The following is a 21873-nucleotide window of genomic DNA, read 5'->3' on the forward strand; positions in this document are numbered from 1 at the left end:
GTTTCATTTCTTTAATAGGGAAAGCATGACAAAAAGGTCATATGTTATTAGAATAACAATATTAATATACGTAGATTGTGACAAAGGATTGCTAGAGTTACGTTGATACTTTCACTATATTGTCATATGTTAATATCAAGTTTTTCTTCTTGATTGAAGGGTAAACCTTCCACCTGATATTTTATATAACTAAAATCTTTACGAAATATTGAGTTGTTAGATTTTGCAAGTTTACACTATATCTAATCACTCGTTCAAAAAAGAAGTAATTTTATAAATCTATTTGCTCATCAATTTCAGTTTGTATTCTTATTGCTTAGAACTTTACGTTTGTACTGCAGTAATTAGTATGATTTACAGTGTATGTGTATGCACTACATGGCTTATACGTGCAATGCGCGTGAAGTGTGAAGTTTCAAAGTGCAGAATTTTAATGACCCTATAACAATTAATTAGGTGACTTAAATTCAATGACACAAAAAAAGTGCAGAATTTTAAAACTATCACTAGGTGATAAAATATATATTATTTTATATTACATTAGGTGATAATAATTTCCATTTAATTGGCCAGAAATTTTTAAAAAACTGTAATATATTTTTTTATTTTAAAATAAACAGATCTTTTTTTCATTTTTTAGTTAAAATGTATTAAATTTTAAAGCGTAAAAATATTTAAAAAGGTAAAATAACATCGACAAAATACCAATTTTTTTCACCAAAAGCATTTTTCATATGTTTTTTCTGTAAATCATATTTTGTCTTCCTCAATTTTAGAGACCGAATCAATGATCTTCTTTAAAGTAAATCTCATAAACAATTTTTATTTTGTTTTCTTATTTTTCTCAGTATCTTTCCTTATTTAATCGTAAAGTACTGCTTGAACTAAGGTTACAACTTGCCACAGCCCGAGCCTACACAGTGGTTTGTTACCGGTACTCAATGACCATGTGGTCTTGAGTGGACCCTTGTCCTGACTTACTTAACTCAGCGGAAGACAACAATCAATATTATAATGCTCAAAAGAACTGAACTAAACTGAATAATAAGATAACTGGAAAGTTTTAAAGATTTAAACATTCAACTTGGCCAGAGTAGAAACCCAAGTCATTAACATAAGAATGATAAAGTAAAAAATATTGAACTATTAATTGTCTATCTATGTAGCCTTCTAAAACTGTGATGGATACTGGGACAGACCCCTCAACATCCTATAAAAAGAGACTGCAAACAATAAATGTGTTTTCCATAATGCAAGGAGTCTTATCATTGACTCCGAGTGATCAGATAGATTAACGAGGCGCGGGATGATACTGATTCTGGTTACCTTCATTTGCTTCATGATACGATGCAGGACAACAAATATCACTACATTGAATGTACGAGTATGCTAGTTGAAATTCTAAACAACATAGGCTAGAAAAAGAGTGGAAAGAAACACTTACATTAGCTTTGTTCAACTCATGAATAACATAACCAAATAATACTGACTCATTTCAACATAAACCAAATTTAAAGCATATGTAATATAACGAAAAAAATTGTTTGGAAACATCTTGTGAGTTCTAAATGTATATAAGAATACTATAATTCATAGATATATGTAAAATACATGTAAATTGATGTATATAACTGTGGGAGTTTGTATAATCAATAAACATCATTTAAGAGCTACAATAATGATACAACGATCTATCTCACACTGCTAGCGCATACTATATCCGGCCAAAGGTAAAAGAACTGAACTGCTTAATGGATCCACTAGTCTACGTTGAAAAGGGTTCATCTAAAAAGTATGAATCTTTTTTAGCAATGGTGGCTACATGGTTGATGTGGGCTATGAATTTTCTCAATTATCCCCCATATCGATGGACAATGCTACTTCCAAAAAATACATATTGATTCTGTTGTTTGAGATTAGTGCTAAAAATACTTAGTTCAAAGACTATCTTGGAAATATCAAATTCTTTAATTGCTTCATTTAGAAAACTATTTCTCTTTTAACTTAAAACTAGCCCGGAAGCACTTTGAAAAATTCAATTTCCCTTCTTTTTAAATGTGAAAACATTTTAAGTTCTTTTGAGAATACTTAGTTCCCAGATACTGCTTTGAAGGAATACTTCACTTTACATTAAACTGAACCAAAGCTTACATCGTAAAATGACACTTAAAATGTTTTTGAGAGACTTATGAAAACTTCAAATGAACTATTCTTTCTTATCTTAGTCCTTAATGAAACTGATCGTTAATTCTTAAAACAAGCTTAGAGTATTTGAAAATACTTCATGAAAGGACTTAAGGAAATCTGTAGACTTGACTCTAACTTTTCCTTGAATTTGGAGCTACGGATTCAACGTTCAAAATTTGTGTTTTTAGATGATTTATATATGATTAGAAGTCATTTAGAGTAGTTAGAATCACTAGGAAGTGATAAAATACCTTGTAGAGTCTTAATCGGACTGAACTACGAAAATTGGGCGAAGAACACCAATTTGAGCGCGTTCGGGTATGCCGCGCCATATCCATAAGTCTGAGGCACCATTCTGGCACACTGTAGGCACATCTCCCTAAGCCCCGTAGCGCAGATGGGGTCTGCCACTCCTGATGCTGCCCAGATGCATTTGAACAATTTTCTTATCTCATTTTCTGATTCTAAATTGCTTATATCTCTATAGTTTTTTCCCAAACCCTTAGTATTATTAGTATCTTCAATACAAAATATAGCATAATCGAAAAAAACCATAATTACGAATCAACTTAACAATAGGCAATCAACAACTCAAACGATAAAATTTTTAATTATGTCTTTCAAGAACTTCACTATTCTCATTCAACCAATTCAAAAACCAAAGGATTGAAGCAAGATTGGACTGTAGGTGAACTGACCCAACACTAAAAGATCTCACATACCTTGATATGGATCACCCCCGATGAATTCCACTCGCAAACCTTGGCGTTCTTGGCGAATCGTTGGTTTTTTCTGAAGTTCTTTTTTTTCTCTTTTCTCCAAGCCCTAAGCGTGATTTTGATTTTTTTTTCTAATTTTAACTAAAACTTAATTTTTACCCTAAATAAATCCTAAAATTAAATTGGAAAGTAATTTATGAAAAAAGTATTTTGCCCTTCCTTAAATCTGGATTGGGACTTTCTTTACTTCAATAACCCAATTTCTGATAAGCATATTTGCCTCATACGATATCGAAAATGTGCAAACTCTGCGATATTGGAAAGATATCTCCCTTCAGCCAGATCACCACTACCTCTAAGAAAATAAGGAAAACTGTTAAATCTTGTTGTCCTAAATTAGAGTTATGTTTAATGTACAAAATTATTCTTTATTATTCCTTTGGCCTTAAACATGTCACCTGGAAAGATGAAATTAAAATATTACCAAAATAAGAAGAAAAGTCAATCTTTTTTAAACAGACTAAAATGGAAAGTGAGTCATTCTTTTTAAAAGGGTATTTGAGAGACTCTCTCTCTCTCTCTCTCTCTCTCTCTCTATATATATATATATATATATATATATATATATATATATATATCTTAGGGTGTCAAAAGGTTGGTCAGGATGGAGATAAATATTGATAAAAATAATACTCAAGGTGATGATTTTTCTTCTTTTTTTCAATCTTTAGCTGTACTTTGTTTGTCTTTTGTTTTGTCAATGATTTTACATTACTACTTTAAAAATTGTTTATTTTTGATGTGTGGTTTGTGGGCTATCACCCTGGAGCAGAGTATACTATATGTGAACCCTAATTAGCAAGTGTGGGTTCTGGTTGGGACAAGTTATCTTTTCAGGATCCCAATTTGGATCTCACTGTAAATTGCATTTTCAAAAGTAAATCAACTTAGTTTTTTTTGGGACAATTTTCTATGATTTATATGAACTAGAAAATGGATGTCTAATACAACAAATTGAATAGTAGAGAATTCTAAGATAGTGAGAATGAGTGGGTATCCATGGAAGATCTCGAATCTAAATATAGAAGAAAAGGAGAATAACAGAATTAGAGAAGAAGAGAATAGATAAATGAGGGAGAATTTCATTTACCCGAAACTTGTTGTTGCCTTCAAATAACATGGCGAGATTCTGACCCTTGTGCCTCATCAATTGGGATTTAATCTTTGTTGTTTATCTTGTGAAGTAGTTACTCTTGTTTCGTAGTTCAACTTTGATATAAGCTATACTAAGTAAGATCATTACATATCACAAATTATTTATCTTATCCATGATTTTTATTCAATGAAAATAACACTATAACCCCAATAATGATCCTCGTTTGCTACGAGTTCTTAGTATAATACTACAAATGAGATCTCTTCGTAGATAGAATTTTAGCTCAAAAGAACACTACAACAACTATGATCATTAGTGACATTTAATTCTTAATTGCCGCTAAATATGTATTTTTAGCGGCAATGGTCACTCTTTGTATATGTCCCTAAAGCCTTTAGCGACATTGTTTCTTAATGACACTTAACTAATATCGGTAAAGGCTTTAGCACTCTTTATTAGTGTTAATATTTAATGGCGCTAAAAGTTGTTTTTGTTGTAGTGGAAGTATTATCATTAATTGTAATAAAAATATTATCCAGCTAATGTGCAATTATGAATGGAAATCAAATTTTGTAGTGGAGATTCATACTTTTATAATAGTATAGATTATAAGATGGAAGTATTAACATATTACCAAATACCCAATAAAAGTGGAAATCACTTAGCTCTGTTAGACAAGTACATGTGGAGGTAAGGATGTGGCGTACTTGTCGATAAAGGTCGAGAATCATAAGGTCTTAGGTTTTAATCTCATGGGAGACAAAAAAAACACTAGCTGATTCATAAACTGGAAAAAACTAGCTGATTCTTCTGATCTTTCATAGTATTAGTGAATAGAGTTAGCTAGTACTTATTGTTGGTGGGAGGTGCTTGGACTCCACAGACATTAAAAAAATTGTAATAATATGCCTGAAATATGTAACATTTGTTGTAAAATTTTCTTGAATTTTAATGATGTAAGCAATCAAGTTCTTTAACATTTGTGTTATCTTTAATTTTTTCTTTACTTATAACACTTTTATATTTTATAGGTGAGATGGAAAATGCAAATGGAGCTGATTGGCAGGAAGAGGTTTATCAAAAGGTATGATTTGCAATAGCACTTTTAATTTGCACAAGATTTTCAAAACTGTGGAAATTTGATATGTGGATCATGAAACCAAGTGTTGAGATCATATTAAATTAACTCATGAGATAATTTGTTGGTAAGTTTATATAAAAGTCTTCATGGTGTGTCACCAATTTGTTTTCTTTCCCAGCGACTAAAATCTCTAATTACTAGTTTAAGTGATAAACATATTTTTGCAAGAAGTATATATATGTGAAAAAGGCATTTGTTCATTTGCATTAGTTGGTATACTTTTTTTTGTTTTTTATTTTTTATTTCTTATAATAGATAATTTAATGCTTTCGACATCGAAAATCATCCTTCTCTACTTACGCGTCTTGGTTTACTAGCTAATAATGCGCTGGAATAACTTTGATTTCTCCAAGAATAAAACATATAACATGCTCTATATCTCCATTCTATCGTTTTTCACTTGTGAAACAAACAACGTCATTATTTCTTTTTGCTAATACTGTAAATTATCACTAACAAACAAAGAACATTACCCATAAGGTCACCTATCATCGCAGCCACTTTCTAGGAAGCATAGGTTTCCAACTAGAGAAGAAAAATAATTAGGCACCTATATTTGTTGCTAGCTTTCTTAGATCCTATACGTAAGTCCAATCTTTGTATAACGTATTTCTTAATCTGTACTAATGCTATATCAATATTCACCGATGATCCTCTAAAAATATTCCAGTTCCTTGCTTTGCATGTATGATAGATCACTGTTTCCAGTTCTTCCTCCTTGTGCCTTTCAGAACTTTCTGAACCCATTATTGGATGCCATCTATTGATATTGTTGGGATATTGCCCATGTTGCAGCAAAAAACTCATGGCTTAATCCTACTTGAAAAAAGGATTGGAATTATTCCCTTTATTTGGTTTCCAATTCTTTTAGGATAATGTTGGAATTGTAATCGTATTTGTAGTTGGTTTTGGCTTTGTAAGAAAAAGCACAATTTTATAAATAGAGGATGGTCTTGAGAGAATAACTAATTACTCATTAATATTGTCTTTAAAAGACATTAGAACATAAAAGTGATTTTTTGAGAGAGCTTTCAACAAGAGAAAAGAGATAAGGAAAAGGGTTCTTTTGCTGCAGTCTTTTTCTCCGACCAGCAACGTTCATATTGTGTTTCCCGATTAAGTAAGCGTTGGATCTGTATGAAATTTGGACTAAATATTTCCAACATATTGGTGGTTGATTTGAACGATGGAGATCGAATTCAGAGGTCACAAAGATCCTGTTTAAGGTCCCGAACAGAATTTTGGGTTTGAGTGGTGTTTCTTTCTATTTATCTTTTGTTGGTATAGCTATTGTTTGTTCTCTCTTGACACTTGTTGTGAATCCATTAGAATATATTTGTAACCCTCTTATTGGTATAGTGAAGCAATTTAGATCTTGTCGATCCCCTGGTGGTTACCTTTGGTTTGAAGGGTTTTTCCACGTCAAACTTGGTATTCTTTATTGTTAGATTTTTTGTTTCATCTTTTTGTCACAACAAGTGGTATCAGAGCTAAGGTTATTGATATGGAGGGGAATATGATCAAGAGAGTATGTCTAATTGGAAGAATCTACAACATATGGAAAATCAAGATGAAAGATCTATTGTTCGTGATGAAGATATATCTCTCGGTTTTTTCTACTCATAAACCCGAGAATGTGACCGATGAAAATTGGGAATTTGAGAACCATCAAGCATGTGGATACACAAGAAAACGGATAGAAGATAATGTTCGCAACCATATAGTGAATGAGACACATGCTAGAACATTGTGGGACATGTTGGAGACACTTTACGCTTCAAAAACTGACAATAACAAGTTGTTCTTGTTAAAACAATTGATGACCTTTAAATACAAGGAGAACAGTCCTATTCTTTATCATATAAATGGTTTTTAGGGTATTCTTAATCAGCTATCAGGAATGGGTGTGAATTTTTATGATTAAATACAAGGACTTTGGCATCTTAATACTCTACCGAATTTTAGGGAAACTCTTCATGTTTTTTTTTTAAAATTCTACCACTTGTGGAAAGGTGACTATGGAATATGAAAAGAGTGGTGTGTTGAATGAAGAGGTTAGAAGGAAATCTCAAGACACATCTTCACATTCAGATGTTCTATATACAGAAGATCGAGGGAGACATAAGACAAGAGATCCGAGGAGTAGAGGTAAAAGCAGAAGCAAGTCAAAATTTAAGAATCCAAATATTATATGTTATCATTGTGGAAAGAAAGGACATATTAAAAGATTTTGTAAACAATTGAAGCAAGATTTTAAAGAAGGGAAGAAGGAAGAAAACAATGAAAATAATGTTCTTGTTGTTGTCCAAGATGACCTTCTCTTCGCTTGTGATAAAGACGTCATCAATTTTGTATCTCAAGATACAAGTTCGATAGTAGATTCTAGAGCCACATCACATGTCACACCAAGAAAAGACTTCTTTTCATCTTATACTTATGTTAACTCTGAGATGTAAAAAATGGGTAATGCTGGTGAGGTTAAGGTGTTTGGTGTTGGCACTATTTGTTTGAAAACAAATATTGGTTGAATGTTGGTCCGTCAGAATGTCAAGCATGCTCCATACATTCCAATAAATTTGATCTCTGTAGGAAAACTAGATGATGATGGCTATAATAATGACTTGTGTAATGGCCAATGGAAGCTCACCGAAGGCTCACTGATTTTTTAGCTCGAGGAAGAAAACATTCAAATTTATACGTGACACAAGGATCGATTCTTGGTGACTCTATAAATTTGTTGGAGAGAGAGACTTTATCATAATTGTGGCACAAGAGGCTTAGTCATATGAGCGAGAGGGGGATCACATGTTTGGCTAAGAACAATTTGCTTGCTGGTATGAAACAAAAAAAGGTGAAAAAAATGTGTTTATTGCTTAATAGGGAAACAGAAAAGAGTTTCTTTTCACAGTCATGCTCCTTTAAGAAAGTCTGAGCTATTGGAGCTAGTACACTCAGATTTGAGTGGTCCTTTCAAAGTGAAGTCTTTCTACTTTCATTGATGATCATTCTTGCAAGATTTGGGTATATCCTTCAAAATCCAAAGATCAAGTTCTTGATGTGTTTAAACAGTATCAAGCCTTATCTGAGAGACAAAGGGGAAAGAAGTCAAAATGTATTCACACTGATAATGGTAGTGAGTATATTGATCCCTTTGATAACTACTGCAAATCGCAAGGAATTCGTCATCAGAAGACTCCTCCAAAGACTTCTCAATTAAATGGTTTGGCAGAGAGGATGAACAAAACTTTAGTTGGGAGAGGTAGATGTGTGCTTTCAGAGGCTAAACTTCCAAATTCTTTTTGGACTGAAGCACTTAACATTGTTGCTTATGTTATCAATTTGTCTCCTGTTGTTGATTTTGATAGTGATGTTTCAAATAGAGTTTGGTTTGATAAGGATGTTTCTTATGATCACTTGAAAGTTCTTGGGTGTAAAGCTTGTGTGCATGTTCCAAAAGATGAGAGGTCGAAATTGGATGTTAAAACTAAGCAATGTATCTTCATTGGTTATTGTCAAGTTGAGTTTGGATATCACTTTTATCATCCAGTTGATAAGAAACTCATTAGAAGTCGTGATGTTGTGTTCTTTGAAGATCAAACTATTAAAGATATTGACAAGACTGAGAAACTAGATTCTCATATTGATGAGAGCTTAGTTGATGTTTATCCAATTCTTCTTATTGATATATCTTTTGCACAGGATGGAGCCCAAGGTAATGATCCAAATAATTATTAGAGTGTAGAACATATAAATTTTCCTAATTATGATGTTGTGGTTGATAATCAACCAACTCATGGTGAGATAACCACTTCGAATGATCCAGAAACCTCTTGTAGAAGATCTACTAGAGAAAAGCAAAGCTCAACGCGTTATTCTCCTAATGAGTATATCCTCTTGACTGACATAGGAGAACCTGAAGGTTATGATGAAATTATGTAGATACTCATTGAGATAGGTAGGTAGAAGCCATAAAAGACGAGATGAATTCACTTCACGAGAATGGCACATATGAGCTAGTGGAACCGAAAGGTAAGAAAGCTTTAAAAAATAAATGGATATTTAGATTAAATCAAGATCAACATGCATTTGCACCTAGATTCAAGTCTAGGTTAGTAATCAAAGGTTTTGGTCAAATAAAGGGGATTGACTTTGATGAAATTTTCTCTCCTGTTGTGAAAATGTCCTCTATTCGTATGGTTCTAGCCTTAGCCCCAAGTCTAGATTTAGAGATTGAGCAGATGGATGTCAAGATTGCCTTTTTTCATGGTGATTTAGAAGAGGATATCTACATAGAGCAACCTAAAGGTTTTGTAGTTAATAGGAAAGAAAACCATGTTTGCAAATTGAGAAAGATTTCGTATGGCTTGAAACAAGCTCTAAGGCACTGGTACTTAAAGTTTGAATCTGTCATTGAAAATCAGGGATACAAGAAAACTTCTTCAAATCATTGTGTATTCTTTCAGAAGTTCTCTGATGATGATTTTATTATCTTACTACCTTATGTGGATGATATGATGATTGTTGGCAAAAAATAAATCTAGAATTGCAGTCCTTAAGAAAGAGTTAAGCAATTCGTTTGCGATGAAGGGCTTGGGGCAAGCAAAAAGGATCTTAGGCATGCAAATCTATCGAAAAAAACACAAGAAGAAGTTCTCTCTATCCCAAAAGAAGTATATTGAGAAAGTACTCAAGAGGTTCAACATGACAGAGACAAAAGTGGTTAGTACACCTCTTGCTAAACACTTTAAGTTGAGTACGACTCAAAGTCCATCGACTAATGAAGAGAAGAATGAGATGTCGAGTATTCCATATGCTTCTGCGGTTGGTAGTTTGATGTATGCTATGATTTGCACTAGACCAGATATTGCACATGTTGTTGGTACTGTTAGCAGATTTCTTTTCAATCCTGGAAAAGAACATTGGGGTGCAGTGAAAAGGATACTTCGATATTTGAAGGGTACGTCAGATATGGAGTTGTGCTTTGGTAGTGGCAAGTCTGAACTAGTATGTTACACGGACTCTAATTTGGGAGGAAATCTTGAATATTCAAAATCCACTTCTGGATATTTGATCACTTTTAGAGGGGGAGCTATTTCTTGTCAATTAAGACTTCAAAAGTGCATAGCTCTATCTACCACAAAAGCAGAATATATTGTCATTACTGAAGGTGCCAAGGAATAGCTTTGGATGAAGGAGTTTATGAAATATCTTGATTTTGAACAATCATGATTTGTCTTATTTTGTGATAATCAAAGTGCTATTTATCTCACCAAGCACTCTACCTTTCATTCGAAGTCCAAACATATTAGTAGAATATATCAGTGGATTAGAATGGACCTAGAAGAGAAATTATTTGAGGTTGAGAAGATACACACTGATGACAATTATTCTGATATGCTTACGAAAGTGGTTATCGTAGATAAGAATGAGTTTTGTAGAAGTGCGGCAGGCATGCAGCCTGCCAAGAGATCATCCACTTGAAGTCTATTTGGCTTCTTGGCTGGAGAGGAAGTTTGTTGTGCTATTGCCCAGGTTCTAGCCAAAGTCCCATGGCCTAATCCTACTTGAACAATGATTGGAATTGTTCTCTTTATTTGGTTTTCAATTCTATTAGGAAAAGGATTGGTATTGTATTCCCTTTTGTAGTTGGTTTTAACTTTGTAAGGAAAAGCACAACTCTATAAATAGAGGATGGTCTTCAGAGAATAATTAATTGGTCATTGATATTGTCCTTGAAAGACATTAGAACATAAGAGAGGTTTTTTTAGAGAGCTTTCAAATAGAAAAATAGAGAAGGAAAAGGGTTCGTTTGCTGTAGTCTTTTTCTCCGACTAGCAACATTCAGATCATGTTTCCCGATTAACAAACCGTTAGATCAGGCTGAAATTTGGACTGAGTGTTTCTAACATCTTGGTGGTTGATTTTAACCATGGAGATCGGATTCAAGATCCTGTTTTAGGTCCCTAACAGAAGCTGGGTTTGGGTGGAAAAAACAGGATCTTGAATCCGATCTCCACCATTAAAATCAACCACTAAGATGTCAGGAACACTCAGTCCAAATTTCAGCCTGATCTAACGGTTCGTTAATCGGGAAACATAAAGTAGTAAGATAATAAAATCATCATCACAGAACTTTTGAAAGAATACACAATGATTTGAAGAAGTTTTCTTGTATCCCTGATTTTCATTGACAGATTCAAACTTTTAAATACCAGTTCCTTAGAGCATGTTTCAAGCCATACAAAATCTTACTCAATTTGCAAATATGGTTTTCTTTCCTATTAACTACTAAACCTTTAGGTTGCTCCATGTAGATCTCCTCTTCTAAATCACCATGAAAAAAGGCAATCTTGACATCCATCTGTTCAATCTCTAAATCTAGAATTTGGGCTAAGGCTAGAACCATACGAATAGACGACATTTTCACAACAGGAGAGAAAATTTCATCAAAGTCAATCCCCTTTCTTTGACCTAAACCTTTGATGTGTAACCTAGACTTATATCTAGGTACAAATGTATGTTGATCTTGATTTAATCTAAATATCCATTTATTTTTTAAAGCTTTCTTACCTTTCGGTAACTAGCTCATATGTGCCATTCTCGTGAAGTGATTTCATGTCGTCTTCCAAGGATTCTACCTACCTATCTCTATGAGTATCTTCATAACTTTATCATAATATTCGGGTTCTCCATGTCAGTCTAGAGGATATACTCATTAGGAGAATAACGTGTTGAGCTTCACATTTCTCTAGTAGATCTTCTCTACAAGAGGTTTCTGGATCATTGGAAGTGGTTATCTCAACATGAGTTGGTTGATTATCAACCACAACATCATAAGTAGGAAAATTTATATGTTCTACACTCTGATCATTATTTGGATCATTACCTTGGGTTCCATCATTTGAAAAAGATATATCAATAAGAAGAATTTGATCAACATCAACTAAGCTCTCATCAATATGAGAATCTAGTTTCTCAGTCTTGTTAATATCTTCAATAGTTTGATCTTCAAAGAACACAACATCACGACTTCTAATGATTTTCATATCAATTAGATCATAAAAATGATATCCAAACTCATCTTGACCATAACCAATGAAGATACATTGCTTAGTTTTAATATCCAATTTCGACCTCTCATCTTTTGGAACATGCACACAAGCTTTACACTCAAACACTTTGAAGTGATCATAAGAAACATCCTTATCAAACCAAACTCTCTTTGGAACATCACTATCCAAATCAACAACAGGAGAAAAATTGATAACATAAGCAACAATGTTAAGTGCTTCAGTTCAAAAAGAATTTGGAAGTTTAGCCTCTGAAAGCACACATCTACCTCTCTCAACTAAAGTTTTGTTCGTCCTCTCTGCTAAACCATTTAATTGAGGAGTCTTTGGAGGAGTCTTCTGATGACGAATTCCTTGCGATTTGTAGTAGTTATCAAAGGGACCAATATACTCACCACCATTATCAGTGCGAATACATTTTGAACTTCTGCCCTGTTTGTCTCTCAGATAAGGCTTGATACTGTTTAAAAACATCAAGAACTTGATCTTTGGATTTTAAAGGATATACCCAAATCTTGCAAGAAATATCATCAATGAAAGTAGCAAAGTAAAGTGTACCACCTTTTGACTTCACTTTGAAAGGACCACACAAATTTGAGTGTACCAGCTCCTATAGCTGAGACTTTCTTAAAGGAGCATGTCTGTGAAAAGAAACTCTTTTCTGTTTTCCTGTTTAGAAATAAACACATTTTTTTACCTTTGTTTGTTTCACATCAGCAAGCAACATTACCCATCTTTTACACCTTAGAGTTAACAGAAGTATAAGATGAAAAGAAGACTTTTCTTGGTGTGACATGTGATGTGGCTCTAGAATCTACTATCCAACTTGTATCTTGAGATACAAAATTGATGACGTCTTTATCACAAGCGAAGAGAAGTCCATCTTTGACAACAGCAACAACATTATTTTCATTGTTTTCTTCCTTCTTCCCTTCTTTAAGATCTTGCTTCAATTGTTTACAAGATCGTTTAATATGTCCTTTGTTTCCAGAATGATAACATATAATATTTGGATTCTTGAATTTTGACTTGCTTTTGATTTTACCTCTACTCCTTGGATCTCTTGTCTTATGTCTCCCTCGATCTTCTGTATATAGAACATCTGAAAGTGAAGATGTGTCTTGAGATTTCCTTCTAACCTCTTCATTCAACACACCACTCTTTGCATATTCCATAGTCACCTTTCCACCAGTGGCATGATTTGTTAAAAAAACACGAAGAGTTTCCCAAAAAATTGGTAGAGTATTAAGAAGCCAAAGTCCTTGTATTTCATCATAAAAATTCACACCCATTCCCCATAGCTGATCAAGAATACCCTAAAACCATTTATATGATCAAGAATAGGACTGCCCTCTTTGTATTTAAAGGTCATCAATTGCTTTAACAAGAACAACTTGTTATTGTCAGTTTTTGAAGCGTAAAGTGTCTCCAACTTGTCCCACAATGTTCTAGCATGTGTCTCATTCACAATATGGTTGCGAACATTATCTTCAAACCATTGTCTTACATATCCACATAGTTGTTGGTGCTCAAATTCTCAATTTTCATAAGTCAAATTCTCGGGTTTATGAGCAGAAAAAATCGAAAGATGCATCTTCTTCACGAACAATAGATCTTTCATCTTTCTTTTCCATATGTTGTAGTTTCTTCCATTTGGACATACCATCTTGCTCATATTCCCCTCCATATAGATAACCTTAGCTCTGATACCACTTGTTGTGACGAAAAGATGAAACCGAAAATCTAACAATAAAGAACACCAAGTTTAACGTGGAAAAACCCTTCAAACCGAAGATAAACACCACGGGATCGACAAGATCCGAATTGCTTCATTATACCAATAAGAGGGTTACAAATATTCTTCTAATGGCTACACAACAAGTTCCAAAAGACAACAAACAATAGCTACACCAACAAAAGATAAATAAAAAGAAACACCACCCAAATCCAGCTTCTGTTCGGGACCTAAAAAAGGATCTTGCTGACCATCGAATCTGATCTCCACCATTCAAATCAACCACCAAGATGTCAGGAACACTCAATCATAATTTCAACACAGTCCAACGGTTAGTTAATCGGAAAACACGATATGAACATTGCTGGTCGGGGAAAAATACTATAGCAAAAGAACTCTTTTCTTTCTTTCTTTTCTCTTGTTGAAAGCTCTCTCAAAAACCTCTCTTATGTTCTAATGTATTTCAAAGACAATATCAATGAGCAATTAATTAATCTCTCAAAACCATCCTCTATATATAGAGTTGTGCTTTTTCTTACAAAGCCAAAACCAACTACAAATAGGATTACAATTCTAATCCTTTTCCTAATAGAATTGGAAACCAAAAAAAAGAATAATTACAATCCTTTTCCAAGTAGGATTAGGCCATGGGCCTTTGGCTGGACCATGGTCAATAGCCCAACAATAACGTGTAGTAATGTAAGAAATCAAGTTATATTATTTGTTCATCCAACCTATTTCTGTACTATTTTAGGATTTAGTAGCAAAAGAAAGACCAATAATTCAGCTGAGTATGAAATACATTGATGTTAGGAGGTTATAAATGTGTGGTTATGTAAGAAACCAACTTGTATTATTAGTTCATCTAACTATGTATGTCTTATTTCAGGATTTAGTTGTCAACTACATCTTTATTATTTCATTGTTTACCCTTGTTTTTTACGGCATTGAAGATAAAGGTGTAAAGTGAAAAAATAGTGATTGCTATTAAACTGTGTTATATCTTCCAACTAACTTTACAAAAGTATGTTTTAATTTCTCCTGGTTGGGATAGTCTACAATCACATTATGGAAGTTGTATTCTTGATGTAAGTACCAAGAAGCTAAAGGAAGCAAATATCAGTTACTTGTTTTACCAGAATTTTAGTCTTCCTCTTCTACTTCAATTTTAACCTTTTCATCTTGAAGGTTCTTTTGTGAAGATTCTGTAGTTTGTTCTCTATTGCATCATATAGTTGATCTGATTATCCCTAACCATATGGTAATGCATTATTGACATTTCCGGAATTGAGTAATCAAAATTTGTAATGCAAATCAAGTATATGAAGGAGATTTATTTATCAGACCTCAATGATTTATACGAGAAAATTGATCATCAAGTGCAGCAGGTATGTCATCAACACCCCCTTAAGTGCTTCATCATAGTTCCAAATTTTGGTTCACTCCCTTTCAAGTTTCGTCAAAAGGACGCACCATCATTTGCATATTGTATTCTATTGGTTATTAGAAACTCCTCCAACTGGGAACTGATGCAGAGAGCTCAAGGCACTACATTATCATTTTTGCTTCTTTAATTTGGTTCCTTTCCTGTCGATTGTCATCTTTAGAAACAGTTCTTGCATAGTTATAAAGAGGCTAATATCTTTTCATTTCTAGCATCTGCATTATTTGTTTGTGTTGAAGCATTGTGAATGATTGTAAAGTGGAGGTGGTAATGCATGGATATCATAAAAGAGTGTTTTCACATGTAATTTCTCTGTGTTTTTTTTTTTGCTTTCGGGGATGGAATTTAGGCCCCCATAGTTCTTCGGCCAAGGGCTATAATCATCTGAAAAAGCACTTGAATGAATATTATGTTGAATTGTGTAAACCTTGAGAGCTATGTTATGTGTCTCTTTATGTCATTTCTTAAACTTTACTCCCTTTTTCGTTGCCGTTGGAGGTACTTGAAGCATAAATTTTTAAAGTTTGCTCCCTTTTCGTTGCCGTTGGAGGTACTTGAAGCATAAATTTTTAAAGTTTGCTAAGGACAAGAAACAGGACTGTGACAGAACTGATTTCTTTTTACTGATTTTAAGCATAACTCTCTTCAAAAGGAGAACATTGAAAAGCTCAAGATGTTCAGAACAACACTGGAACACATTATGCATTTCTCGTGGCTTAAAAAGCAGGACATTCAACTTTATCACGGTTGAGAAGAAAAGTTTCTCTCTAAGGTTCAATTGGGAACGCCGCGTGACTTCTTCTTCTCTACAGCAGGGGAGACTTCATCATGATAACATAAGCTCATTTAGTACACAAAGTGGAATGAACCTCGTACAGGCAAACCTCAAATCCGTACAGCAAAATTCAAGCGTCCTGCCACATTTACTTCCTATACAGCCCGTGCAGCAAATGATGCCGAACAAACAATTAAAACCTCTGTGCAACCGGCTGCTGATACAGCAACAACTTCTTCGAAGTCAGCAGTTAATGGAACATCAGCAAGCTATGAACTCACTGCAGTAGTTAATGCAACGGAATAATTTCACCAACTTGCAACATAAATCCTTGTCTGGCGTATAGACAAATATCAACACTCAGCTATACATGATAAATTCAGTAAAGCCTGGTTTCAATTTCGATTTGGGACTGAGTAATTCTTTGAAGTCCCCGCAACAGCTGTCTACTGGATTTTTGCAACAGCTGTCTACTGGATTTAACAATCTTCAACATGGTAACATAAGCTCATTCAGAACACAAAGTGTAACGAATACCATACAAGCAAACCTCGGTTCTCTACAGAAAAATTTGAGTGTCTGGCAGAGAATGTCGCAGAGCCAGCAAATGTTGCAGAACCAGCAATTAAGACAGCAGTTACACAATCGGCATATGCAGCAGCTACATTTTCATAGTCTGAAGTTAATTCAACAGCAGCAAGCAAAGCAAGAGTAGACCACACTATTGCCAATCCACCAGATGTCGCAGCTTCAACAGCCTTCCATGCTGCTTGAGCAACAACAATCTCTTGATGGAAGCATTCCAACAAAACAATATTATCGATTTGCAATATGATTGTTTGGATAATTAAATTGTTTATGATTGTGCACTCGTGAACACTCCCTTATTTAGATTATGTGAAGTACTGAAATTATTTTGATAAATTACTGAAGTTTTATTGTGGCAACTTAGGTTGAAATTCGAAATATCCATCTTCAATTTTTTTCTGTTTAAATGTTTTGCAACAATTTTACAAAGGTTCAAAATTTTTTTTGTGGTCTTTATTTTTAAAAAAATATATATTTTCTTGATTCGTAAAGTTTGTTTCCTTAAATAATTATACTATTTAAATTGGACTTCAAATAAAAAAATTTGTTATACTATCTTAATGATAGTTATTGTTCTTTTTTTCCTTTAAAACCCTTAAGATAGTTATCACTGGCAAGATTTTGCAATAAGTCATTAAAATTACTCAGTTTGTGTTTTGTTCTAAGATCTCATGTGTTCAAATTAATAATCCCTTGCCATATATGAATCTTTTTAGTTATTACTAATTGTATCTCATACATTGTATGAACCCTCTATCTTAAGGACCAATATTGTTATTATCCCTCGTTATTTTATATACCTAGATTTTTGACATGTTCTTTGCACGGGATTATCAATTCAAAAAATTTAAGCTAAGATTTGAATGATAAGCTTTGCACAAAATAATAATACAGATTCTTTTGTGAATGTTCAATGTAGATCGTCAAATATATCTCTTATTAACACAGACCTATAATGATGTTCAGTGAACAATTTTATTAATTAAATAAAATAATGTACATATTTATTTCAATTTGATGAGGTTGAATCATGTAAGTAGTAGTATCTTAACAATAATACTTTATAAACGATATTTGTTGCATGTGTTTCTTGTCATCTAATCTGATGTGTTTTGCACGTGTATTCAACATAATCTCTTTATATGTCATATGAACATGTAGAGATGTCATTTTATTCATTTATATTCACATATTTTTAGATTATCGTGAGTTTTATTTTTAAAAAATCAAAAAAATTTAAAATAATATATTTTGAAGTTAGAAATCTTGTTAACTTGATAATACATTTGTAACATATATAAATGCTGAAATATGAAATTTTTTCTTCGATGAAAATATTGAAATATTAAGAAAGAGTAAATTAGTAAAACTAAAGGATAATTTTTACATAATAATAATTATTTTTAATCAAACATCCTTACAATCCAAGTCACATAAGTAGTGGTAATAAATAAAATCATTCTTTAGTCTTGAGTATCAAGAGAGTCATATCATACATATGTGGCGCCACCAAAAGCAAGAATTTCCTTTTAAATTTATTTATTTCCAAAATTAGCCTTCCGCTTTGATGAAAAGATGTGACTTTTATGAAAATTTTGTCAAAGTGGCAACATTGATGAAAAGTTATGACTTTAATGAAGAGTTGTGAGTTTTATGAAAATTTGTGACTTTTATCAAAAGTTGCGACTTTTATGAAAGGTTGTGAAATTTCTGAAGGGTTGTAAATTTTCCAAATAATTGTAACCTTTGTGATAAGGCACAATAAAGATTTGTTTACACTACCATTTAGCATCATATATTATTATAAGTAGGAACCTCCTAACCCTAAAGTTGATTTACCGTTTCCCCCCTACTATATGAATTAAATATTAATTTATCAAATACAAATATTAGTTAAATATTAAATTTTTATAAATTGAATTAGCTGTCAGACCTAATTTTATTCTCTAGAAATGTATAGTTGTTCAAGCTTCCTCAGTCATTGTAACGACCCTTTTTCCAACGGTCAGTCTCCATTGCAGCTATTCCAAAACCTAGATACTTCCTTGGTCTATACAAATATCTCCAACATCATGTCATTGTTCCATTAATTTGCTTTTTTGTGTGTCTCAATTATGAAGACTGAATGTTCATTTATTAATGAAGGAAACAAGTTATTAAATAGAGTTACAATGAAAGTAATAAGACTCCTAAACGAACTGAACTAAAGTAATCTAATTAAATAATAACTGCTGAACTAGTAAGACAATCCTAATACGACTAAACTACTAACTGGCGTTCTACGACCAGATATTCTAATATGCCCCCTCAAGTTAGACGATGTGTCACTAAGCCTAACTTGAACAAATTAGACTCAAAAGTAGATTTAGAAAGTGCCTTGGTAAGGGTGTCTGCTATTTGATCGGCACCATGGACATGAACAACACGAACCCTTTTAATGTCAAAATAGTGGCGAACAAAGTGAAAGTCCACAACAACGTGCTTAACACGACTATGGAGGACAGGATTCTTGCTCAAGAATGTGGCTCCAAAATTGTCACAATAAATTGTTGGTAGCTGATGTACTGGAACACAACTCATTTAGGAGATTGGTGACCCATAAAGTTTCAGAAAGTGCATTAGCCACTTCCCTGTATTCGGACTCAGTGGAGGATCGTGAGACAATATTTTGCTTTTTTGATGACAAACTAATCGGATTGTTACCAAGAAATAGGATGTAACCATATGTAGAAACTCTGTCAATGATGTCCCCACCCCAATCTGCATCAGAGTACACATGTAAATTGAATTCATCAATGGGAGTAACGCATAGGCCGATTTGAATAGTACCCCGCAGGTATCGAAGAACACGTTTTACAGCCTTCCAGTGAAGGTCTGACGGTGCTTGCATAAATTGAGAAATCTTGTTGACTGCATAGGCTATGTCAAGTCTAGTGTAGGATAGATATTGAAGCCTATCCAAGACTCGGCGATAACGTGTAGCATCAGCCAAGTGAGTTCCATCAGATAAGGTAAGTAACTCAGATGCACTCATGGGCGTGTTGACACTCTTGCAGTCGGTCATTAGTTCATCATTCAAAATTTCATTCACATAATTTGCTTGGGTGAGGATTATACCGTTGGAGCTGCGTATCACTTCAACACCACGAAAGTAGTGAAGATTACCTAAATCTTTAATAGAGAACTTAGAAGCAAGGGAAGTGATAACTTGATTGACAGTTAAAGTATTGCTCCCAGTGATAATAATATCATTGACATAGACGAGGACGAACAATGTGTCACCTGCACCATGTCTGACAAGTAGTGAGGCATAAGATTTTGTCTTAACAAAGCCTATGGATGAAAGATAACCCGTGAGGGCATTGTACCACGCCCGAGGATCCTGTTTCAAGCCATAGATTGCCTTACGTAGCCGACATATATGCATTGGTTTGTCATCACTAGTAAACCCCGGAGGTTGTGCCTTGTACACTTCCTCTTCCAGGTTGCCTTGGAGGAAGGCGTTATTGACATCTAGCTAGCGAAGGTGTCAGTTGTGACGAACTGCCACAGAGAGGACGATGTGAACTGTTGTGGGCTTGACGACTAGGCTGAATGTGGCATGAAAGTCAACGCCTGGCCTCTGAGTAAAGCCTTTTGCAACTAGGCGTGCTTTGTATCTGTCGATGGACCCATCAACATTTCTCCTGATCCTGAAAAGCCACTTGCAAGATACAATGTTTTTGATCGGGTCAGGAGGAACAAGTTCCCAAGTCTGATTTTTAATTAAAGCATCAAATTCATGTTTTATTGCATAACGCCACTCTAGATATTTTTGTGCTTGTTTGACAGTGGTGGGTATGACAGTGGAGTTCAATTTGGCTAGGTAATCCAAAATCTTTTTTGGTTTTGTGATATTATTTTGGGGTCGAGTGACAGCACAGGTAAGAGGAGACGAACATTGAGGCGGAGAATGTGGGAGTTCTATCTCGTTGGTAGGACAGGCTGGTTGAGGAGCCATATGTGTTGGTGGGTTGGTGTTTCTACGGTGATAGACAAGGAGAGGAGACAAGCTGCTTTGTGTGTTAGTTGGTATTGGCGTTTGAGAGGTTTTAGGGAGGCGTGGTAGTGCCAAACGTTAGGCAGTAGATATAGAAGAGGTGTTCTAGGAAGCAGGAATTATTGAAGATGAGGAAGAAAAAAATTTACCTTGAGAGGTGAATCTGTTGCGTCTGCCGCTGATGCATCATCGGATAAGGACTGCGAGTTTGAGTTGTCTCCGGACTGGGATGGAGAGGAAGCAGATGGTGATGGAAAATCTGTAATAGTGTGTGCTGCAATTTCTAATGGAGTTGGCATATCTGTAACTATGGGAAGTTTGGGTGTGGGGTTCAATGAACTTGGCATTGTTGGTGTTGCCCATTCAGGTGAGTTGATTTACTGGCAACGTTGGAGAACAATGTCTTAAATGGAAAAACATCCTCAACAAATTGCACATCTCGAGATAAGTAAACCTTTACAGAAATTGGGTCAAAACACTAGTGACAGTGATGGGATGGTGAGAATCCAAGATAGAAACATGGGTTAGATTTTGATTCAAGTTTATTTTTGGAGTATGTTTTTAGCCATATATAACATAAACAACCAAAAATTCGTAGGGAGTTATAAATAGGTGATTTTCTAAGTAATCTTTGGAATGGGGATTTATTATCGAGGTGAGAGGTTGGAAGACGATTGATGAGGTAGAAAGTGTGATGGCATGCAAAAGACCTGAATTGGGGTGGGAGAGACGCCTCATGAAGAGTGTTCTTGCAGTTTCGACAATATGGTGAAGTCGTCGTTCTGCAAGTGCAACTCGTTGGGGCGTATAGGGAGGGGTAGAGAGGTGTTGAATGCCGTGAAGTGAAAGATAGGAGTCAAGCTTTCATACTCACCTCCACCATTAGTATATAATGATAAAATTTTAGTGTCAAGATGTTTTTCCATCATACGACGAAATTTCTGAAAGATATCTTTAACTTCACTTTTCTTTATTAGTGTGTAAAGCCAAGTGTACTTCGTATATTGGTCAAAAAAAAT

General features: G+C 34.2%; 1 protein-coding gene across 1 annotated transcript; it reads right to left on the minus strand.

Annotated features, from left to right (window-relative positions):
* Positions 1–20344: 20344 nt before the first annotated feature.
* Positions 20345–20815, minus strand: LOC138347939 (uncharacterized mitochondrial protein AtMg00820-like). The gene has a single exon (XM_069296547.1). It carries the CDS (start codon positions 20813–20815, stop codon positions 20345–20347), a length of 471 nt encoding a protein of 156 aa, XP_069152648.1.
* Between the last annotated feature and the right edge of the window lie 1058 nt (positions 20816–21873).

Source organism: Solanum lycopersicum, chromosome 4, assembly GCF_036512215.1.
Source record: "Solanum lycopersicum chromosome 4, SLM_r2.1".
NCBI classification, from domain to species: domain Eukaryota; kingdom Viridiplantae; phylum Streptophyta; class Magnoliopsida; order Solanales; family Solanaceae; genus Solanum; species Solanum lycopersicum.

Bases quoted from the DNA above. Each gene is read 5' to 3' on its own strand.
- LOC138347939 (XM_069296547.1), bottom strand. From the start codon at position 20,815: ATGGCTCCTCAACCAGCCTGTCCTACCAACGAGATAGAACTCCCACAT.